Raw genomic sequence first — 17,024 nt, forward strand, 5'->3', positions numbered from 1 at the left:
CGCTGTCTCTGATGACTGACCATTTTTCTGATTTCAAGTCTAGAGCTCAGAATCTTTTGTTACTGGTGAAGAAGAGCAAATTGGTGACTTTCTTTTCCACGGAGTGGCCCACCTTTGATGTTGGATGGCCACCAGAGGGAACCTTCAGTCCCCAGATTGTCCAAGCAGTTAAAGAGCGGTATTTGCTCCTAGTCCTGCCGGACACCCTGATCAGACTCCCTACATCATAGTCTGGCAGGATCTAGTGAGGAATCCACTGGAATGGCTTAAACCTTTCGTTCTTGCTCCTCCTAAACCCTCTAAACCTCCCCGTCCCTCTTCCCCAACCCCAACCTTGCCAAACCTGCAGGTATTAGTCATGAAGTCTTCCGAAGAAAAAGAAGGAAAAAAGGACGACAATCAACCAAAGCTGGTCTTCCAGGAATCTTCTCTGTATCCTAATCTGATAGATCTGGAGACCGAATTGTTCCCACCCCCGTATGCGGATCCACATCCGCCCTTGCTTCCACAGGTTCCACAAGTTTCATCGGGAGAAGCCCGGAGGAGGGCGGAGCCCTCGGCTCCTCCTAGGGAAGGGGGCCCCGCCCAGGGAACTCAGGGAAGAGCAAGGGAAGTGGCCAGCACAGTGGAAGAAGAAGGCCCGGAAATTCCCTCCTCCTCTGTTCAAGCGTTTCTGGTCCGGACGGGGCCAGCCAGAGAGGGCAGGGAACGGACATATCAGTATTGGCCCTTTTCCACTAGTGATTTGTACAATTGGAAAAGTCAGACTCCCTCTTTCTCTGAAAAACCGCAGGGTCTTATTGATCTTTTAGAATCTATCCTCTTTACTCACAACCCCACTTGGGATGATTGTCAGCAACTGTTACAGGTGCTTTTCACTACAGAGGAGCGTGAGCGAATCCTGTTAGAAGCTCAGAAGAACATGCCGGGGGTAGATGGAAGGCCCACAACACAGCCTAACCTCATTGAGGAGGGGTTCCCCTTGGTGCAACCCAACTGGGACTTCAAACGCGCTGAAGGTAGGGAGAGTCTCCAAATGTACCGCCAGATCCTTATGGCCGGCCTTAGAGTGGCTGCCAGAAAGCCAACTAATTTGGCCAAGGTAAATTCAGTGAGGCAAGAGCCAAATGAGAGCCCAGCAGCCTTCCTTGAAAGGATAATGGAAGCTTTTAGACAGTATACTCCTATGGACCCACAGGCAGATGAGTCTCGAGCAGCAGTTATGCTCGCATTTGTGAATCAGGCAGCCCCCAATATTAGGAGAAAGTTACAAAAGGTAGAGAGGCTGGGTGAACAGTCCCTGCAAGATCTAGTGAGGGCAGCAGAGAGAGTTTTCAATCATAGAGAGACCCCAGAGGAGAGAGAGGACCACATTAGAAGGGAGGAAAGAGAATTTAGAGCTGAAGAAAACTGTAAGAACCAAAAAGAGCTGGCTCAGATATTTTTCGCCAGAGTTGAAAACAAAAATAGGTTCCAGAAAGGGAAAAAGCTAGACTCAAAGACTGAGGAAAAACCTGCAACGCGTAAGCTTGAAAAAAACCAATGTGTGTTTTGTAAGGAGATTGGACATTGGAAAGATAAATGCCCCAAGAAAAACCTAAAAGAGGGGCCCAAAAATCCCAAGAACGAGACTCCCTCTCCAGACAGTCATATCCTCTACGCGGGTGAGGATAGTGACTAGGGGGGTCAGGGCTCAACGCCCCTCTCCGAGTCCTGGGTAACTATAAATGTGGAGGGGAAACCGGTTGGCTTCATGGTGGATACGGGAGCTCAATACTCAGTCTTAAGCCAAAGAGATGGACCCATGTCTAAGAAAAGTAGCTGGGTGCAGGGAGCAACCGGGACTAAACAATATGGATGGACTACAAAACGGCATGTGAACTTGGGGGCCCACCAGGTAACCCATTCCTTTCTGGTGATACCTGAGTGTCTAGCGCCCTTGCTGGGAAGAGATTTACTGTCTAAAGTAAATGCCCAAATTCATTTCGACCACGGGCAAGTGTCAGTTTTAGATGGAACCGGGCATCCTCTTCAGGTCTTGTCTCTGGCATTAAAGGATGAATACAGACTGTACTTGCCAGAGGCCCCAGTGACAATAAGTCCTGAAGTACAGCCATGGGTTCAGACATACCCTCAGGCCTGGGCTGAAACAGCAGGAATGGGACTGGCCAAACAGAGGCCCGCTATTATTGTGGAACTGAAAGCCAGTGCCACACCGGTGAGAGTGCGGCAGTATCCCATGAGTCAAGAGGCTTGGCAAGGAATTACTCCTCACATACAATGCCTCATAGATGCTGGGGTCTTGAGAAAGTGCCGGTCCCCATGGAACACTCCCCTGCTTCCCGTAAAGAAGCCTGGGGGAACTGATTTTAGACCGGTTTAAGACCTGCGAGAAGTCAACAAACGGGTGAGTGATATTCATCCTACAGTTCCTAACCCTTATACATTGCTAAGCAGCTTGCCACCAAGCTACGTTTGGTATACTGTTTTAGATTTAAAAGATGCCTTTTTCAGTCTGCCTCTTGCCCTTGCAAGCCAAGAGATCTTCACCTTAGAATGGCAGGAAGACGGTGGTCAGACTCCTGTGCAGCTGACGTGGACTCGCTTACCACAGGGTTTCAAAAACTCACCCACGTTGTTTAACGAGGCCTTGGATGAAGACCTCTGTGAGTATTGGTTTGAACACCCTACCATTGTTTTATTACAATATGTTGATGACCTTATTCTGGCAGCAACTATGGAAACAGAGTGCCAAGGGGCAACAGGTGACCTTCTCCAAACCTTGGGGACTTTAGGTTACAGGGCCAGTGCCAAAAAGGCCCAGATTGCCAAGCAAGAGGTTACATACCTCAGTTATAAGATAAAACAGGGCCAGAGGTGGCTAACACAGGCTATGAAAGAAACCATCCTCCAGATCCCTGAGCCGGCCAACCCTAGACAAGTGAGAGAATTTCTGGGAACTGTGGGATATTGCCGATTATTGATCTTGGGGTTTGCAGAAAAGGCCAGGCCCCTGTATGAAGGGACCAAAGAAAACAAAGACTGGAAATGGACTGAGTCAATGAAAACGGCCTTTCAGGAGCTCAGGCATGCCTTGCTGGAAGCTCCTGCCCTTGCCCTTCCTAACCCATCTAAGTCTTTCCAATTATTTATAGATGAATGGCGAGGGATAGGAAAAGGGGTACTAACACAGAAGTGGGGACCTTGGAAGCATCCCATAGCTTACCTTTCCAAGAAATTGGACCCAGTGGCAGCTGGATGGCCACCTTGCCTCCAAATCATCACAGCCACCATGCTCCTAGTCCATGATGCTGATAAACTGACTTATGGACAGAGACTCTTGGTCTACACTCCTCATGCTATAGAGAGAGTTCTGAAACAACCCCCGGGTAAATGGATTTCCAATGCCCGCTTGACACACTACCAGGCCCTGCTACTTGACACCTCACGGATTCATTTTCAAACGCCCTGCACTCTAAACCCGGCTACTCTTTTGCCCAATCCGGAGGGGGATAGCCCCCTCCACGATTGCAATGAGATACTGGCCGGAGTAATGGCAATACGGAAGGACTTAACAGATACGCCACTGGATAACAGTGAGCTAATATGGTTTACAGATGGAAGCAGCTATGTAAAAGATGGAGAGAGATGGGTGGGGGCTGCAGTGATAGATGATTCTGGACAGATGATATGGGTGGAGACTCTTTCCCCAGACACCTCAGCACAAAGAACAGAGTTAATTGCCCTGATTCAGGCATTAGAGAGAGTAAAGGAAAAAGAATAACTATTTTTACTGACAGTCGCTATGCTTTTGGCACGGTACACATCCAGGGCCCGATATATCGGGAACGGGGGTTTTTGACAGCTGAAGGAAAAGAGATTAAAAACTTGCCAGAAATCCGTCGACTTCTGGAGGCTGTGCAGTTGCCTCAGGCTGTGTCAATAGTACATGTACCTGGACATCAAAAAGGGGATAGCCGCACAGCACGAGGAAATCGTGCCACAGATCTGGCAGCTCGAAAAGTGGCTGATGAAGATTTTATTGCTCTGGTGTTGGTGATCAGACTTCCACCCCCAGGTATGGGAACTTTGACCCCAACCCCTGAGTATTCATCCACAGACCTTGCCTGGATCCAGGAACGTCCTAACCTCCAACAAGGAGAGGATGGATGGTACCGAGACTCCGATGGTTACTTGATACTCCCTGCTCAGTTGGGACGGCAACTGTGTGAGCATCTACACTCGTCTACTCATCTGGGAGAGAAAAAGACTCTGATGCTTTTTCAAACTGTGCGCCTGCAATTCCCCCAGCACCAAACAACTGTGAAGAACACAGTACATGCTTGTAAGGCATGTCAACAGATGAGGCCAGGAAAGAGGCAACATGCAGGACTGATGTATCAGGGAGAAAGGCCAGGACAGCACTGGGAAATAGATTTCACCGAGGTAAGGCCAGGCAAGTATGGTTACCGGTACTTGTTAGTGTTGGTAGATACCTTCTCAGGGTGGGTAGAAGCTTTTCCTACTAAGGGAGAAACTGCAATGGTTAGTGGCTAAAAATATTTTAGAAGAAATAGTTCCCAGGTTTGGTCTGCCGGTGACTGTTGGCTCTGATAATGGACCTGCTTTTGTGAGCCAAATAGTTCAGAGCCTTGCCCTAGCTCTGGGGACCAAATGGAAATTACATTGTGAATACAGCCCACAGAGCTCAGGGCAAGTTGAAAGAATGAATCGGACCCTAAAGGAAACTTCAACTAAATTGGCTATAGAGACTGGCAGGGACTGGGTGACTCTCCTTCCCTTCGCCCTCTTTCGTGCACGTAATACTCCTTATCAGCTTAATCTGACCCCATTTGAAATTCTGTATGGGTGACCTCCCCCTGTATGTCCAATATTTGAAGGAAAGAAACTTCCACCTCCTACTTTGGGACAATTCCAGGAGGCTTTGATGGCTTTGGGCAAAGTGCATTCTCATGTCTGGAAACTGCTCCGGGAAATACATGAGGGTCAAAACAAGGGGACCAGCCCCTCACATAACATCGGCCCCGGAGATTGGGTCTGGGTCAAAAGGCACCACATCAAGGCACTAGAACCTAAGTGGAAGGGTCCTTATGTTGTTCTTCTTACCACCCCAACTGCCCTAAAGATAGACGGTATCGGCACTTGGGTGCATTGCAACCACGTACACCCAGCTACTTCAGCAGAGCAGGAAGACACTAAAAAAGAATGGGAAGCGTCTCTGCACCCGTCCAACCCCCTGAGGCTGAAGCTCCGGCGTCGTCAACAGGACCAAGGCAACTCATCTGGACCATCTTATGGATGACCATGTTACTCTGCTCTGAAGCTGCCAGCGTGAACCCGCACCGACCCGTCAAAATCACCTGGAAACTGCAAAATGGACTAACACGTGAGATGCTTAACTCCACCACCGCAATACATCCACCAAATACTTGGTGGCCAGACTTATACTTTGACCTTAAGCCGGTGGTAAATGTACCTTGGAAGAGGGGCTACCTCCAGAATCATGCATTCTGGGCATGTCCAGGTGCACCCAGGCACAACTGGAAGATCTGTGGGGGGATACAGGACTCTTATTGTAAATCTTGGGACTGCGTAACTTCTAATGATGGGTCAGAGACTCCAGGGTATAGACGGGGGGATGTAGGAAATCGGGACTTGCTTAACTTCTCATTTGTAGGACCCGTACCTCCGTACTCCAATAGGGAAAAGGATCATAACTTTGCCCAGGTAAAAATAAGGTTTAACATTGACAAAGCAAAAAAAGAGAAGGCCTGGGTCAACGGGATATCATGGGGACTTCAGACTAGAAATGACCTGACTACTTATAATGGGATCATTGTTGTGAGTCAAGTTTTAGAACCAGTACAAATGTATAGTATCGGTCCAAACCCCGTTGAACAGGTCCATGCAACGCTCTACCCGACAACCTCCCTACCTACATCCCAGGGACCAACAAAAGACCCAGAGGCGGGCCCCCTTGCTAAACTTGGACAAACAGATCCACTGTGGAAATTAGTAAAGGCAGCTTATGCTACCTTAAATCAAACCCATCCTGAGGCAACTAAATCCTGTTGGTTCTGTTACAACTTAATTCCCCCTTATTACGAGGTAGTAGGCCTCAACGCCTCTTACAACCTGGCCAACGGCACCGATCCTCCCCAATGTCAATGGGGAGAATGAAAAGTAGGACTTACAATGGGAGAGGTAGGGGGAAAAGGGTTATGTATGGGCAAGATATTATCAGAGAGGTCTCCACTGTGTGCGCATGTCTTTGAGCCTATGGACTTGCCCATAGCCAGGTGGCTAATACCACGGATGGGAGGATGGTGGGTCTGTTCACACACGGGGCTGACTCCACACTTACACAGCTCAATCTTTGACCCTAAAAAAGAATTCTGTGTTATGTTGGCTGTGATACCAAAGATACTGTATCGACCAGAAGAAGCTGTATACGATTATTGGGCCCACAAATTCACTCTTAATCAACAAGAAAGAGCTTATAAATTTAAGAGAGAGCCCATTACTGCCATAACCATAGCAACTATGTTCAGTCTGGGAATAGCTGGGGCCGGAACTGGAATAGCAGCTCTGTCCATGCAAAGTTAAGGATTTAACTCTTTAAGAGTGGCCATAGATGAAGACATTACCCATATAGAACAATCTATTAGTCATTTAGAATCATCTTTAACTTCACTATCTGAAGTGGTCCTGCAAAACAGGAGAGGTTTAGATCTGCTTTTTCTGCAACAAGGAGGACTTTGTGCAGCCCTAGGAGAAGAGTGCTGTTTTTATGCTGATCACACCAGAATAGTCAGGGAATCTATGGCTAAAGTGAGAGAAGAATTAGCCCAACGTAAAAGAGAACATGAGGCTCAACAAGGGTGGTTTGAGTCTTGGTTTCAACAGTCCCCTTGGTTGACCACCCTAATCTCCACATTGCTGGGACCCCTATTAGTACTTTTATTAATGCTTACCTTTGGCCCATGCATTATCAATAGACTTGTAGCCTTTGTAAAGGAACGCATAAATACAGTACAGCTGTTTGTGCTTCGGCAACAATATCAGACTGTGTCTCAGGAACCAGAGGAAGATTCCTCTGTATGATCTAAAAACAGGGGGGAATGTCAGGAAGGCCAGACGGCTCAATGAGGTGCATAACACCAGGGACCTGAGTCATGTTTCCTGTTAGCTGGAAAGAAAAAACAACATTCCTTGACCAAATTAGGAAGACTTCCCGTACACACCAACCAGAAAGAGACAGAACATGCGCTCATCCTGTCTAGCCAATCATGTAACGCCAGCTACTCCTGTAACTGAGACAAAGAACTGACTGTATATAAACCACCATATCCCTTTGTTTGGGGTCCCTGTCGGATTCCGCTGTGTCGGATGAGACTCAGACCCTAGCGCGCTAGAAATAAACTCCCTTCCTGCCTTTTTGCATTACCGTGGAGGACTTGCTTTCTCTCGGTCGGTTCAGAGATACGGGCTCGGTGCATAACAGTCAACCCACTCCAGTGTTCTTGCCTGGAGAATCCTGGGAATGGGGGAGCCTGGTGGGCTGCTGTCTAGGGGTCGCACAGAGTCAGACACGACTGAAGTGACTTAACAGCAGCAACAGCAGCAACAACACAGGCATGAAATAACAGACTGGTTCCAAGTTGGGAAAGGAGTATGTCAAGTATTTATTTAACTTATTTAACTTATATACAGAGTACATCATGGGAAATGCTGGACTGAATGAAGCACAAGCTGGAATCAAGATTGACGGGAAAAATATCAATAACCTCAGATATGCAGATGACAGCACTCTTATGGTAGAAAGTGAAAAGGAACTAAAAAGCCTCTTGATGAAAGTGAAAGAAGAGAGTGGAAAAGTTGGCTTAAAGCTCAATATTTAGAAAACAAAGAGGAACTAAAGGGCCTCTTGATGAAACTTAAAGAGGAGAGTGAAAAAGTTTGCTTAAAACTCAATGTTCAGAAAACTAAGATCATGACATCTCGTCACAGTACTTCTTCGCAAATAGATGGGGAAACAGTGAAAACAGTGTCAGACTTTATTTTTGGGGGCTCCAAAATTACTGCAGATGGTGACTGCAGCCATGAAACCAATACAATATTGTAAAGTAATTAACCTCCAATTAAAATAAATAAATGTATATTTAAAAAATACACAAGGATATACAGATCAAAAATGGAAATAGCTGGAAAAATAAATAATAAAGTCAGATTTATGAACATGAAAAAAAATTAAATAAAAGACACTTGCTCCTTGGAAGAAAAGTTATGACCAACTTAGACAGCTTATTAAAGAGCAGAGACATTACTTTGCCAACAAATGTCCTTCTAGTCAAGGCTATGGTTTTTCCAGTAGTCATGTATGAATGTGAGAGTTGGAATATAAAGAAAGCTGTGAGCCAAAAAATTAATGCTTTTGAGCTGTGGGGTTGAAGAAGACTCTTGAGAGTCCCTTGGACTTCAAGGAGATCCAACCAGTCCATCCTAAAGGAAATCAGTCCTGAATATTCATTGGAAGGATTAATCCTGAAGCTGAAACTCCAATATTTTGGCCACCTGATACAAAGAACTGACTCATTGGAAAAGACCCTGATGCTAGGAAAGATTGAAGGTGGGAGGAGAAGGGGACAACAGAGGATGAGATGGTTGGATGGCATCACCAACTCAATGGACACGAGTTTAAGTAAACTCCGGGAGTTGGTGCATTCCAACTGGCATGTTGCATTCTATGGAGTCACAGAGTCGGATACAACTGAGCGACTGAACTGAACTGAACACAAGCATGTTCATGTCCAAATCCATGTCCATCAGCCACACATGAGACATCTGCACTTCAGTGGGCAGTTCTATACTTATGACACAAAGCATTTGTTCCTCAGTATCTAAGTTCTCTTTCTCTCTCTTTTGGTTTGTTGTCCTTAATAATGACACCTACTCAATCTCTCTTGCTCTGGTTACTTTTTATCTGTTTTTGCACATGTAGCATCCTTTTATTCATATTGTCTTTCAACTATGTATATAAGCCCTCAGTTCATTTCAGTTCAGTCACTCAGTCGTGTCTGATTCTTTGGGACCCCGTGAATTGCAGCATGCCAGGCCTCCCTGTCCATCACCAGCTCCCAGAGTTCACTCAAACTCACGTTCATTGAGTACGTCATCCCATCCAGCCACCTCATCCTCTGTCATCCCCTTCTCCTCCTGCCCCCAATCCCTCCCAGCATGAGGGTCTTTTCCAATGAGTCAACTCTTCCCATGAGGTGGCCAAAGTATTGGAGTTTCAGCTTCAGCATCATTCCCTCTAAAGAAATCCCAGGGCTGATCTCCTTCAGAATGGACTGGTTGGATCTCCTTGCAGTCCAAGGGACTCTCAAGAGTCTTCTCCAACACCACAGTTCAAAAGCATCAATTCTTCAGCACTCAGCTTTCTTCACAGTCCAACTCTCACATCTATACATGACCTCTGGAAAAACCATAGCCTTGACTAGACGGACCTTTGTTGGCAAAGTAATGTCTCTGCTTTTCAATATGCTTTCTAGATTGGTCATAACTTTTCTTCCAAGGAGTAAGTGTCTTTTAATTTCATGACTGCAGTAACCATCTGCAGTAATTTTGGAGCCCCCCAAATAAAAGTCTGACACTGTTTCCACTGTTTCCCCGTCTATTTCCCATGAAGTGATGGGACCGGATGCCATGATCTTAGTTTTCTGAATGTTGAGCTTTAAGCCAACTTTTTCACTCTCTACTTTCACTTTCATCAAGAGGCTTTTTGGTTCCTCTTCACTTTCTGCCATAATGGTGGTGTCATCTGCATATCTGAGGTTATTGATATTTCTCCTGGCAATCTTGATTGCAGCTAAGCCCTGATCTATACATAATTATTCAGATAATGAGTCAAGAATGTTGTACTACACCAACAGGGTCCTCCCCATCATTATATTTATACATATCGGTATTTTGTCTCCAATAAGGAGACAGAAGATACATAAACCCATAAGCAATTTAGCTTCAGATGATTAAACAACGGTATGGAAAGAGTAGCATTGCATATATGCACAGAGGATAATTGAGAAGTAGGCTCTTTCAGATACATCTTTCAAGGAAAATCTCTCTGAGAAAAAAATATTTAGACAGTTACTCAGATAATGAGAAATGCTGAGTCTCAAGAAGTTTATTTTTAAGAACATTCTAGAAATAAGAACAATACACATAAAGTCCCTGAAGCAAAACAATTTTGGTTTGGACGGATGACAGCAATCAAGAAATTCTTTGAAAAGTTTGATTCCAAAAACTATGTCAATGATGGTACTATGAATAGAGATGAAGAACTAATAAGGGCAGGACAGTTGGGCATTGGTAGGAGGTGGATGAATAATTCTGCCTTGGTCTTATTAGGTACACATGACTATTAGCTTTATAATCAGAAATATCAAAAGGGAGTTATGAAATGTGAATTTGGTGCCCAGTAGAAAGGTCAGATTTTGTGATATAAACAGGAATTTTCAGTCTAGAGATGGAATGTGAAGCTGTGATATAAGATATGGTCACAAAAGGAGGTAATATAAATAACAAAAATTTGCAAAACACTTGTGAGTTAATGAAAATTAGTAATAGGGTTATTTCAATATTTAGGGGTGTCCACAAAGAGGAGGAAGCATAAAAGGGAACTCAGGAGAAACTATGGGAAAAAAGTACAATTTGATAAGAGTAATGTGCTAGAAACCAAGTAAGCAAGTATCTGAAGAAAGTGGGTGTGGACAGTCGTGTCATAAGTAGATTAAAAATGTGTGAGTATTTGCTACAGGACTTGATATGAATGTGTCTGTTAGTAATGCTGACAAGAATAACTTCACTGAAATGGCAGGAACAAAAGCCCCATTGAATAAGAGAAAAAGGAATAAAATAGCATTTTTTTTAAAAGAAAAATCAATGACAAAAGATTAACATAATTAAAGTATATTTTGCACCTATAAAAATTGGCCAGTATCAAAAGAAAGGCTGTTGCTACTGCTAAGTCACTTCAGTCGTGTCGGACTCTGTTCGACCCCATAGACGGTAGCCCACCAGTCTCCCCCATCCCTGAGATTCTCCAGGCAAGGACACTGAAGTGAGTTGCCATAAGAAAGGCTAAATGTTAATAAAATATGTAAATGAACTGTGGCAGTATAAAGAGAGAATACCTGTAGACACACAGATATGAGCTATGAAACCATGAAAAGACATAACAGAAACTTAAATACATATTACTAAGTGAAAGAAACCAACCTAAAGAAGCTACATATTGTATGATTTCCACTATATGACATTCCAGAAAAGAAAATATGGAGACAGTAAAGAGATCAATGGTTCCCAGGGATTGGAAGATGAGGGAAGGAATGAATAAGCAGAGTATAAAGGATTTCTAGGACAGTGAAAATACTATGTGTGATACTATAATGACGGGTACATGTCATTCTTCGTCCAAGTGTGTGCAACGTACAACACAGAGGATGAACCCTAATATGAACTACGGATTTGAGATGATTATGATGTGTCAAATAGGTTGTAATAAATGCACCACACTGGCAGGGAATGTTGATAATGGGAGAGATTCTACATGTAGGGATGTAGGGTGAAGAGATATATGGCAAATCTCTTTACCTTAGCCTCAATTTTGCTATGAACTTTACTCTAAAAAAGGATTTTTTCTTGTTTGCACTAAAGAAGAAAAATAAATGACTAGATAGATAAAGGCATTTGGGGGTCAAAAAAGGGTATTGATTTTTCAGATGGAAGATTTGCTTGCATGTTGTTATACAAAAATACATTAAGGGAGCAGATTAAAGAATTTAAGAAAAATGGGGGAAATGGTGATGCAAGATGGAGGGAGGGTCATAGCAATAGCTGACTTTGATGGAATAAAATGATTTAGTTTAAAACTGGAGAGGCTGCCATAAGACAAGGATAAGGCTGTTTCTCCATGGTAACAGGAATGAAAGAAATATTGCAAGCATTGATGCAGATAGGCTATAGAGAAGAAATTGGGAAATAAAATAGTTGTCTCTATTTGCTTCTGTTTTCTTAGTAAAAACAAGTCAGTCCATCAGTTAAGAATAAGTGGGATATGAATGTTGAAGGACCGAGAGATGAAGAGATATGAATTTGAGGAGAAAATGTGAGAAGACGAGAAATAATATATCCAAGGAAATTTTGGTAGAACTATATATTATTATTCTTTATTGCTTTCATTTTCCTCTGGACACCCCTTGTGCTGTTTCAGTGTAAAAAAGAGATAGGCAGAATTTGAATTGCAGGACACCTGAATTTTTTCAGGTAACAAAGTGAACACATTCAATACATCTCTTAGCAAAAGCAAACATATTTGACCACAGTCCCCTTACTGAAATCTATTCCCTTGACTTTGAATACACTATAACGTTCATTCTGAGTTTTCTCTCTAGGTTCCTACTACTTTATCTAAATATTCAATGTTGAAATTCCTTGGGATTTAATGTTGATAGCCTTTTCACTTTTTTTTTTTTTTTCTGTAGACTGCATCCTCTCCCATAATATCACGTGCCATCTATCTATAGACAAAGCTTTCTAGCTTTACATCCTCATACCATATGTTTTTCCTCCCTCTGAGTCCCAGATCTCAAACCTACCTGCCTCCCCTAACTCTGCACTTGCAGGTATAATAGGATCATCAAACTCAGCACATTCAAGCAGAATCTACCTTCTCACCAAAAATATGCTCTCTCTGCATTTCTTTTTTCAGTAATTGTTATTGTAGTCCATCCTATGATAAAAAGAAACTACATGGATACTCCTTAACTCCTACCTTTTTCTAACCTACCACAGCCAGTCAACCATCTCTTGTCTATACTTACTTCTAGTGTTTCTCTAATCCAGTAGTTTTCTTCCTGTCATGAATACGATTAGAAAAGCCTCTGGCATTGAAACATGTATAATATCATATAAGAAATGAATTGCCAGTCTAGGTTTGATGCAGGATACAGGATGCTTGGGGCTGGTGCACTGGGATGACCCAGAGAGATGGTATGGGGAGGGAGGTGGGAGGGGGCTTCAGGATTGGGAACACGTGTACACCCGTGGTGGATTCATGTTGATGTATGGCAAAACCAATACAGTATTGTAAAGTAAAATAAAATAAAAAATAAAAAAGTATTTGTATCAAAAATTGTCACTAAAGTCACTGAGCTTCTCTAGGAGCACTTGAACTGCTTACATGAAGGTTATTTGTTATGTAATATAATAAAATATATTTATCACTTAAAAAAAAAAAAAAAAGAAAGAAAAGCCTGTGGAGAATTTTAAAAGCATGTACTTGCCTGAATCTCCTCTCCAGAAATTCTTGGTTCAGTTGACCTCATACAGATCTCAAGCATTTGACCAATAATAATTTTAAAACTTGAGGAAATTCTAATTTGTGTTGTGGATAATAGTAATAGCTGAAACTTACTGAGCACTTAGAACATATCATGGACTATGTGAAGTGCTTCACAAACACAGTCTCCTCTAAACCATGGAATACTGCTCTTGGGGTGTATTATCAATATTCTCATTTTAAATGTGGGTAAACTGAGTTTCAATCAGGTTAACCACCTTACCCATTATTTTTGACCCTATGGGTCATAAACAGTGGAAATAAAATTCGAACTCAGTACATTTGACTTTAGTGCATGTCCTTACAAACCCTAAACTCAAATACCCAATTATAAATGTATTTTATTTTTTAATTAACAACTTTATTGACATGCAATTAATATAAAAATCTGCACATATGTAATGTATACAATTTGATAGTTTGGACATTTGCATACACTAAGTATATATGCATATGCATACATATGCACACGCCAGGCTTCCCTGGTGGCTGAGATGGTAAAGAATCTACCTACAATGCAGGAGACCTGAGTTCGATCCCTGGGTCAGGAAAATCCCCTGGAGAAGGGAATGGCTACCCACTCCAGAAATTTTGCCTGGAGAATTCCATGGATAAAGGAGCCTGGCAGGCCACAGTCCATGGGGTTGCAAAGGGTCTGACACACTGAGTGACTAACATACATGCACATACATCTATGAAACCACAACTGTAGTAAAAGCAATAAATATAACCATCACCTCCAGAAGTTTCCTCACACCCCTTTGTTGTGTGTGTGTTTTAAGAGCACTAACATGAGATAGTGCAGTGGTAAAGAATCCATCTGCCAGTGTAAGAGACACAGGAGACACAGGTTTGATCCTTAGGTTGGGAAGATCCTCTGGAGTAGCAAATGGCAATCCACTCCAATATTCCTGCCTAAAAAAATTCCAAAGACAAGCCTGGTGGACTACAGCCCATGGGGTCACAAAGAGTTCGGTGAATGAGCACACACATACAACTTGAGATCTACATTCTTAACAAATCTATTAAGTGTACAGTACAGCATTGTTAACTGTAGGCACTATGTTTCACAGCAGATCTATACAGCTTGTTCATTGTGCATAACTAAAAATTTATAGCCATTGAACAACTCACTATTTACCCCTCCTTCAACTCCAGGCAACCACCATTCTATTCTCTGTTTCTACAAGTTTCTATAAGTCTGAATATTTTAGATACCTGTAAAGTGGACTCATTCCATGCTTGTCCTTCTGTGACTGACTTATTTCACTTAGCATAACGTCTTCAGGGTTTATCAGTGTTCAATTTTGGAGGATTTCCTTCCTTCTAAAGGCTGAATAACATTCTGCTATATGTATATATCACATTTATTTTATCCATTTATCTTTTGATGGACATTTGGGTCTTTTCCATATCTTGGGCATTATGAATAAATGTGTAATGAACACAGAAGTGCAGGTATCTCTTCAAGATATTGATTTCAATTCTTTCAGATATATATATATATATACACCCAGAAATAAAATCGCTGATTCATATGCTAGTTTCATTTTTAATATTTTGAGGAACTTTCATATTGTTTTCTGTAATGGATGCCTCAACTTACACTTGTCAAAACAGTGTACAAGCGTTCCCTTTTCTCTATATCTTAGCTGTTTTTTTTTTTTTTTTTTAATACCTATCCTAGCAAGTATGAGGTGATAGGTCATATCTCACAGTGGTTTTGATTTGCTTTTTCCTAACACTGATGTTGAGCACCTTTTTATATGCCTGTTTACTATTTGTATGTATTTTTTTTTACTATTTCAGCTCATTTTGAATTGGGTTATTTGTTTTATTTATTTATTTATTTATTTCCTACTGAGTTGTAAGAATTCTTTACATTCAGTTCAATTCATTTCAGTCGCTCAGTCATGTCCGATTTTTGCAACCGTATGAATCAAAGCACGCCAAGGCTTCCTGTCCACCACCAACTCATTGAGTTCACTCAGATTCATGTCCATCAAGTCTGTGATGCCATCAAGCCATCTTATCCTCTGTCGTCCCCTTCTCCTCCTCCCCCGAATCCCTCCCAGCATCAGAGTCTTTTCCAATGAGTCAACACTTCCCATGAGGAGGCCAAAGTACTGGAGTTTCAGCTTTAGCATCATTCTTTCCAAAGAAATCCCAGGGCTGATCTCCTTCAGAATGGACTTGTAGGATCTCCTTGCAGTCCAAGAGACTCTCAAGAGTCTTCTCCAACACCACAGTTCAAAAGCATCAATTGTTCAGCACTCAGCCTTCTTCACAGTCCAACTCTCACATCCATACATGGCCACAGGAAAAACCATAGCCTTGACTAGACGGACCTTTGTTGGCAAAGTAATGTCTCCGCTTTTGAATATGCTATCTACGTTGCTCATAACTTTCCTTCCAGAGAGTAAGCGTCTTTTAATTTCATGGCTGCAATCACCATCTGCAGTGATTTTGGAGCCCCAAAAAATAAAGTCTGACACTGTTTCTACTGTTCCTCCATCTATTTCCCATGAAGTGATGGGACTGGATGCTATGATCATTGTTTTCTGAATGTTGAGCTTTAAGTCAGCTTTTTCACTCTCCTCTTTCACTTTCATCAAGAGGCTTTTTAGCTCCTCTTCACTTTCTGCCATAAGGGTGGTGTCATCTGCATATCTAAGGTTACTGATATTTCTCTCAGCAATCTTGATTCCAGCTTGTGTTTCTTCCAGCCCAGCATTTCTCATGATGTACTCTGCATAGAAGTTAAATAAGCAGGGTGACAATATACAGCCTTGACGTACTCCTTTTCCTATTTGGAACCAGTCTGTTGTTCCATGTCCAGTTCTAACTGTTGCTTCCTGACCTGCATACAGATTTCTCAAGAGGCAGGTCAGGTGGTCTGGTAGTCCCATCTCTCTCAGAATCTTCTACAGTTTATTGTGATCCACACAGTCAAAGGCTTTGGCATAGTCAATAAAGCAGAAATGGATGTTTTTCTGGAACTCTCTGGCTTTTTCGATGATCCAGCGGATGTTGGCAATTTGATCTCTGGTTCCTCTGCCTTTTCTAAAACCAGCTTGAACATCAGAAATTTCATGGTTCACGTATTGCTGAAGCCTGGCTTGGAGAATTTTGAGCATTACTTTACTAGCATGTGAGATGAGTGCAATTGTGCGGTAGTTTGAGCATTCTTTGCGATTGCCTTTCTTTGGGATTGGAATGAAATCTGACCTTTTCCAGTCCTCTGGCCACTGCTGAGTTTTCCAAATTTGCTGGCATATTGAGTGCAGCACTTTCACAGAATCATCTTTCAGGATTTGAAACAGCTCCACTGGAATTCCATCACCTCCACTGGTTTTGTTCGTAGTGATGCTTTCTAAGGCCCACTTGACTTCACATTCCAGGATGTCTGGCTCTAGATGAGTGATCACACCATCATGATTATCTAGGTCGTTAAGATCTTTTTTGTACACTTCTTCTGTGTATTCTTGACACCTCTTCTTAATATCTTCTGCTTCTCTTAGGTCCAGAATATTTCTGTCCTTTATTGAGCCCATCTTTGCATGAAAGTTCCCTTGGTATCTCTAATTTTTTTGAAGAGATC

The 17,024-nt window shown here is 42.6% G+C and overlaps 1 protein-coding gene across 1 annotated transcript; it reads left to right on the plus strand.

The window, feature by feature from the left end:
* Nucleotides 1–358: 358 nt before the first annotated feature.
* On the plus strand, nucleotides 359–6,201 carry LOC128052043 (uncharacterized). Its single transcript, XM_052644516.1, is given in 5 exon segments — nucleotides 359–676; nucleotides 725–3,761; nucleotides 3,764–4,548; nucleotides 4,550–5,188; nucleotides 5,482–6,201. Coding segments are annotated over 5 exon segments (5,499 nt in total).
* The last annotated feature ends 10,823 nt before the right edge of the window (nucleotides 6,202–17,024 follow it).

This window comes from Budorcas taxicolor, chromosome 8 (genome assembly GCF_023091745.1).
Source record: "Budorcas taxicolor isolate Tak-1 chromosome 8, Takin1.1, whole genome shotgun sequence".
Lineage (NCBI taxonomy): Eukaryota > Metazoa > Chordata > Mammalia > Artiodactyla > Bovidae > Budorcas > Budorcas taxicolor.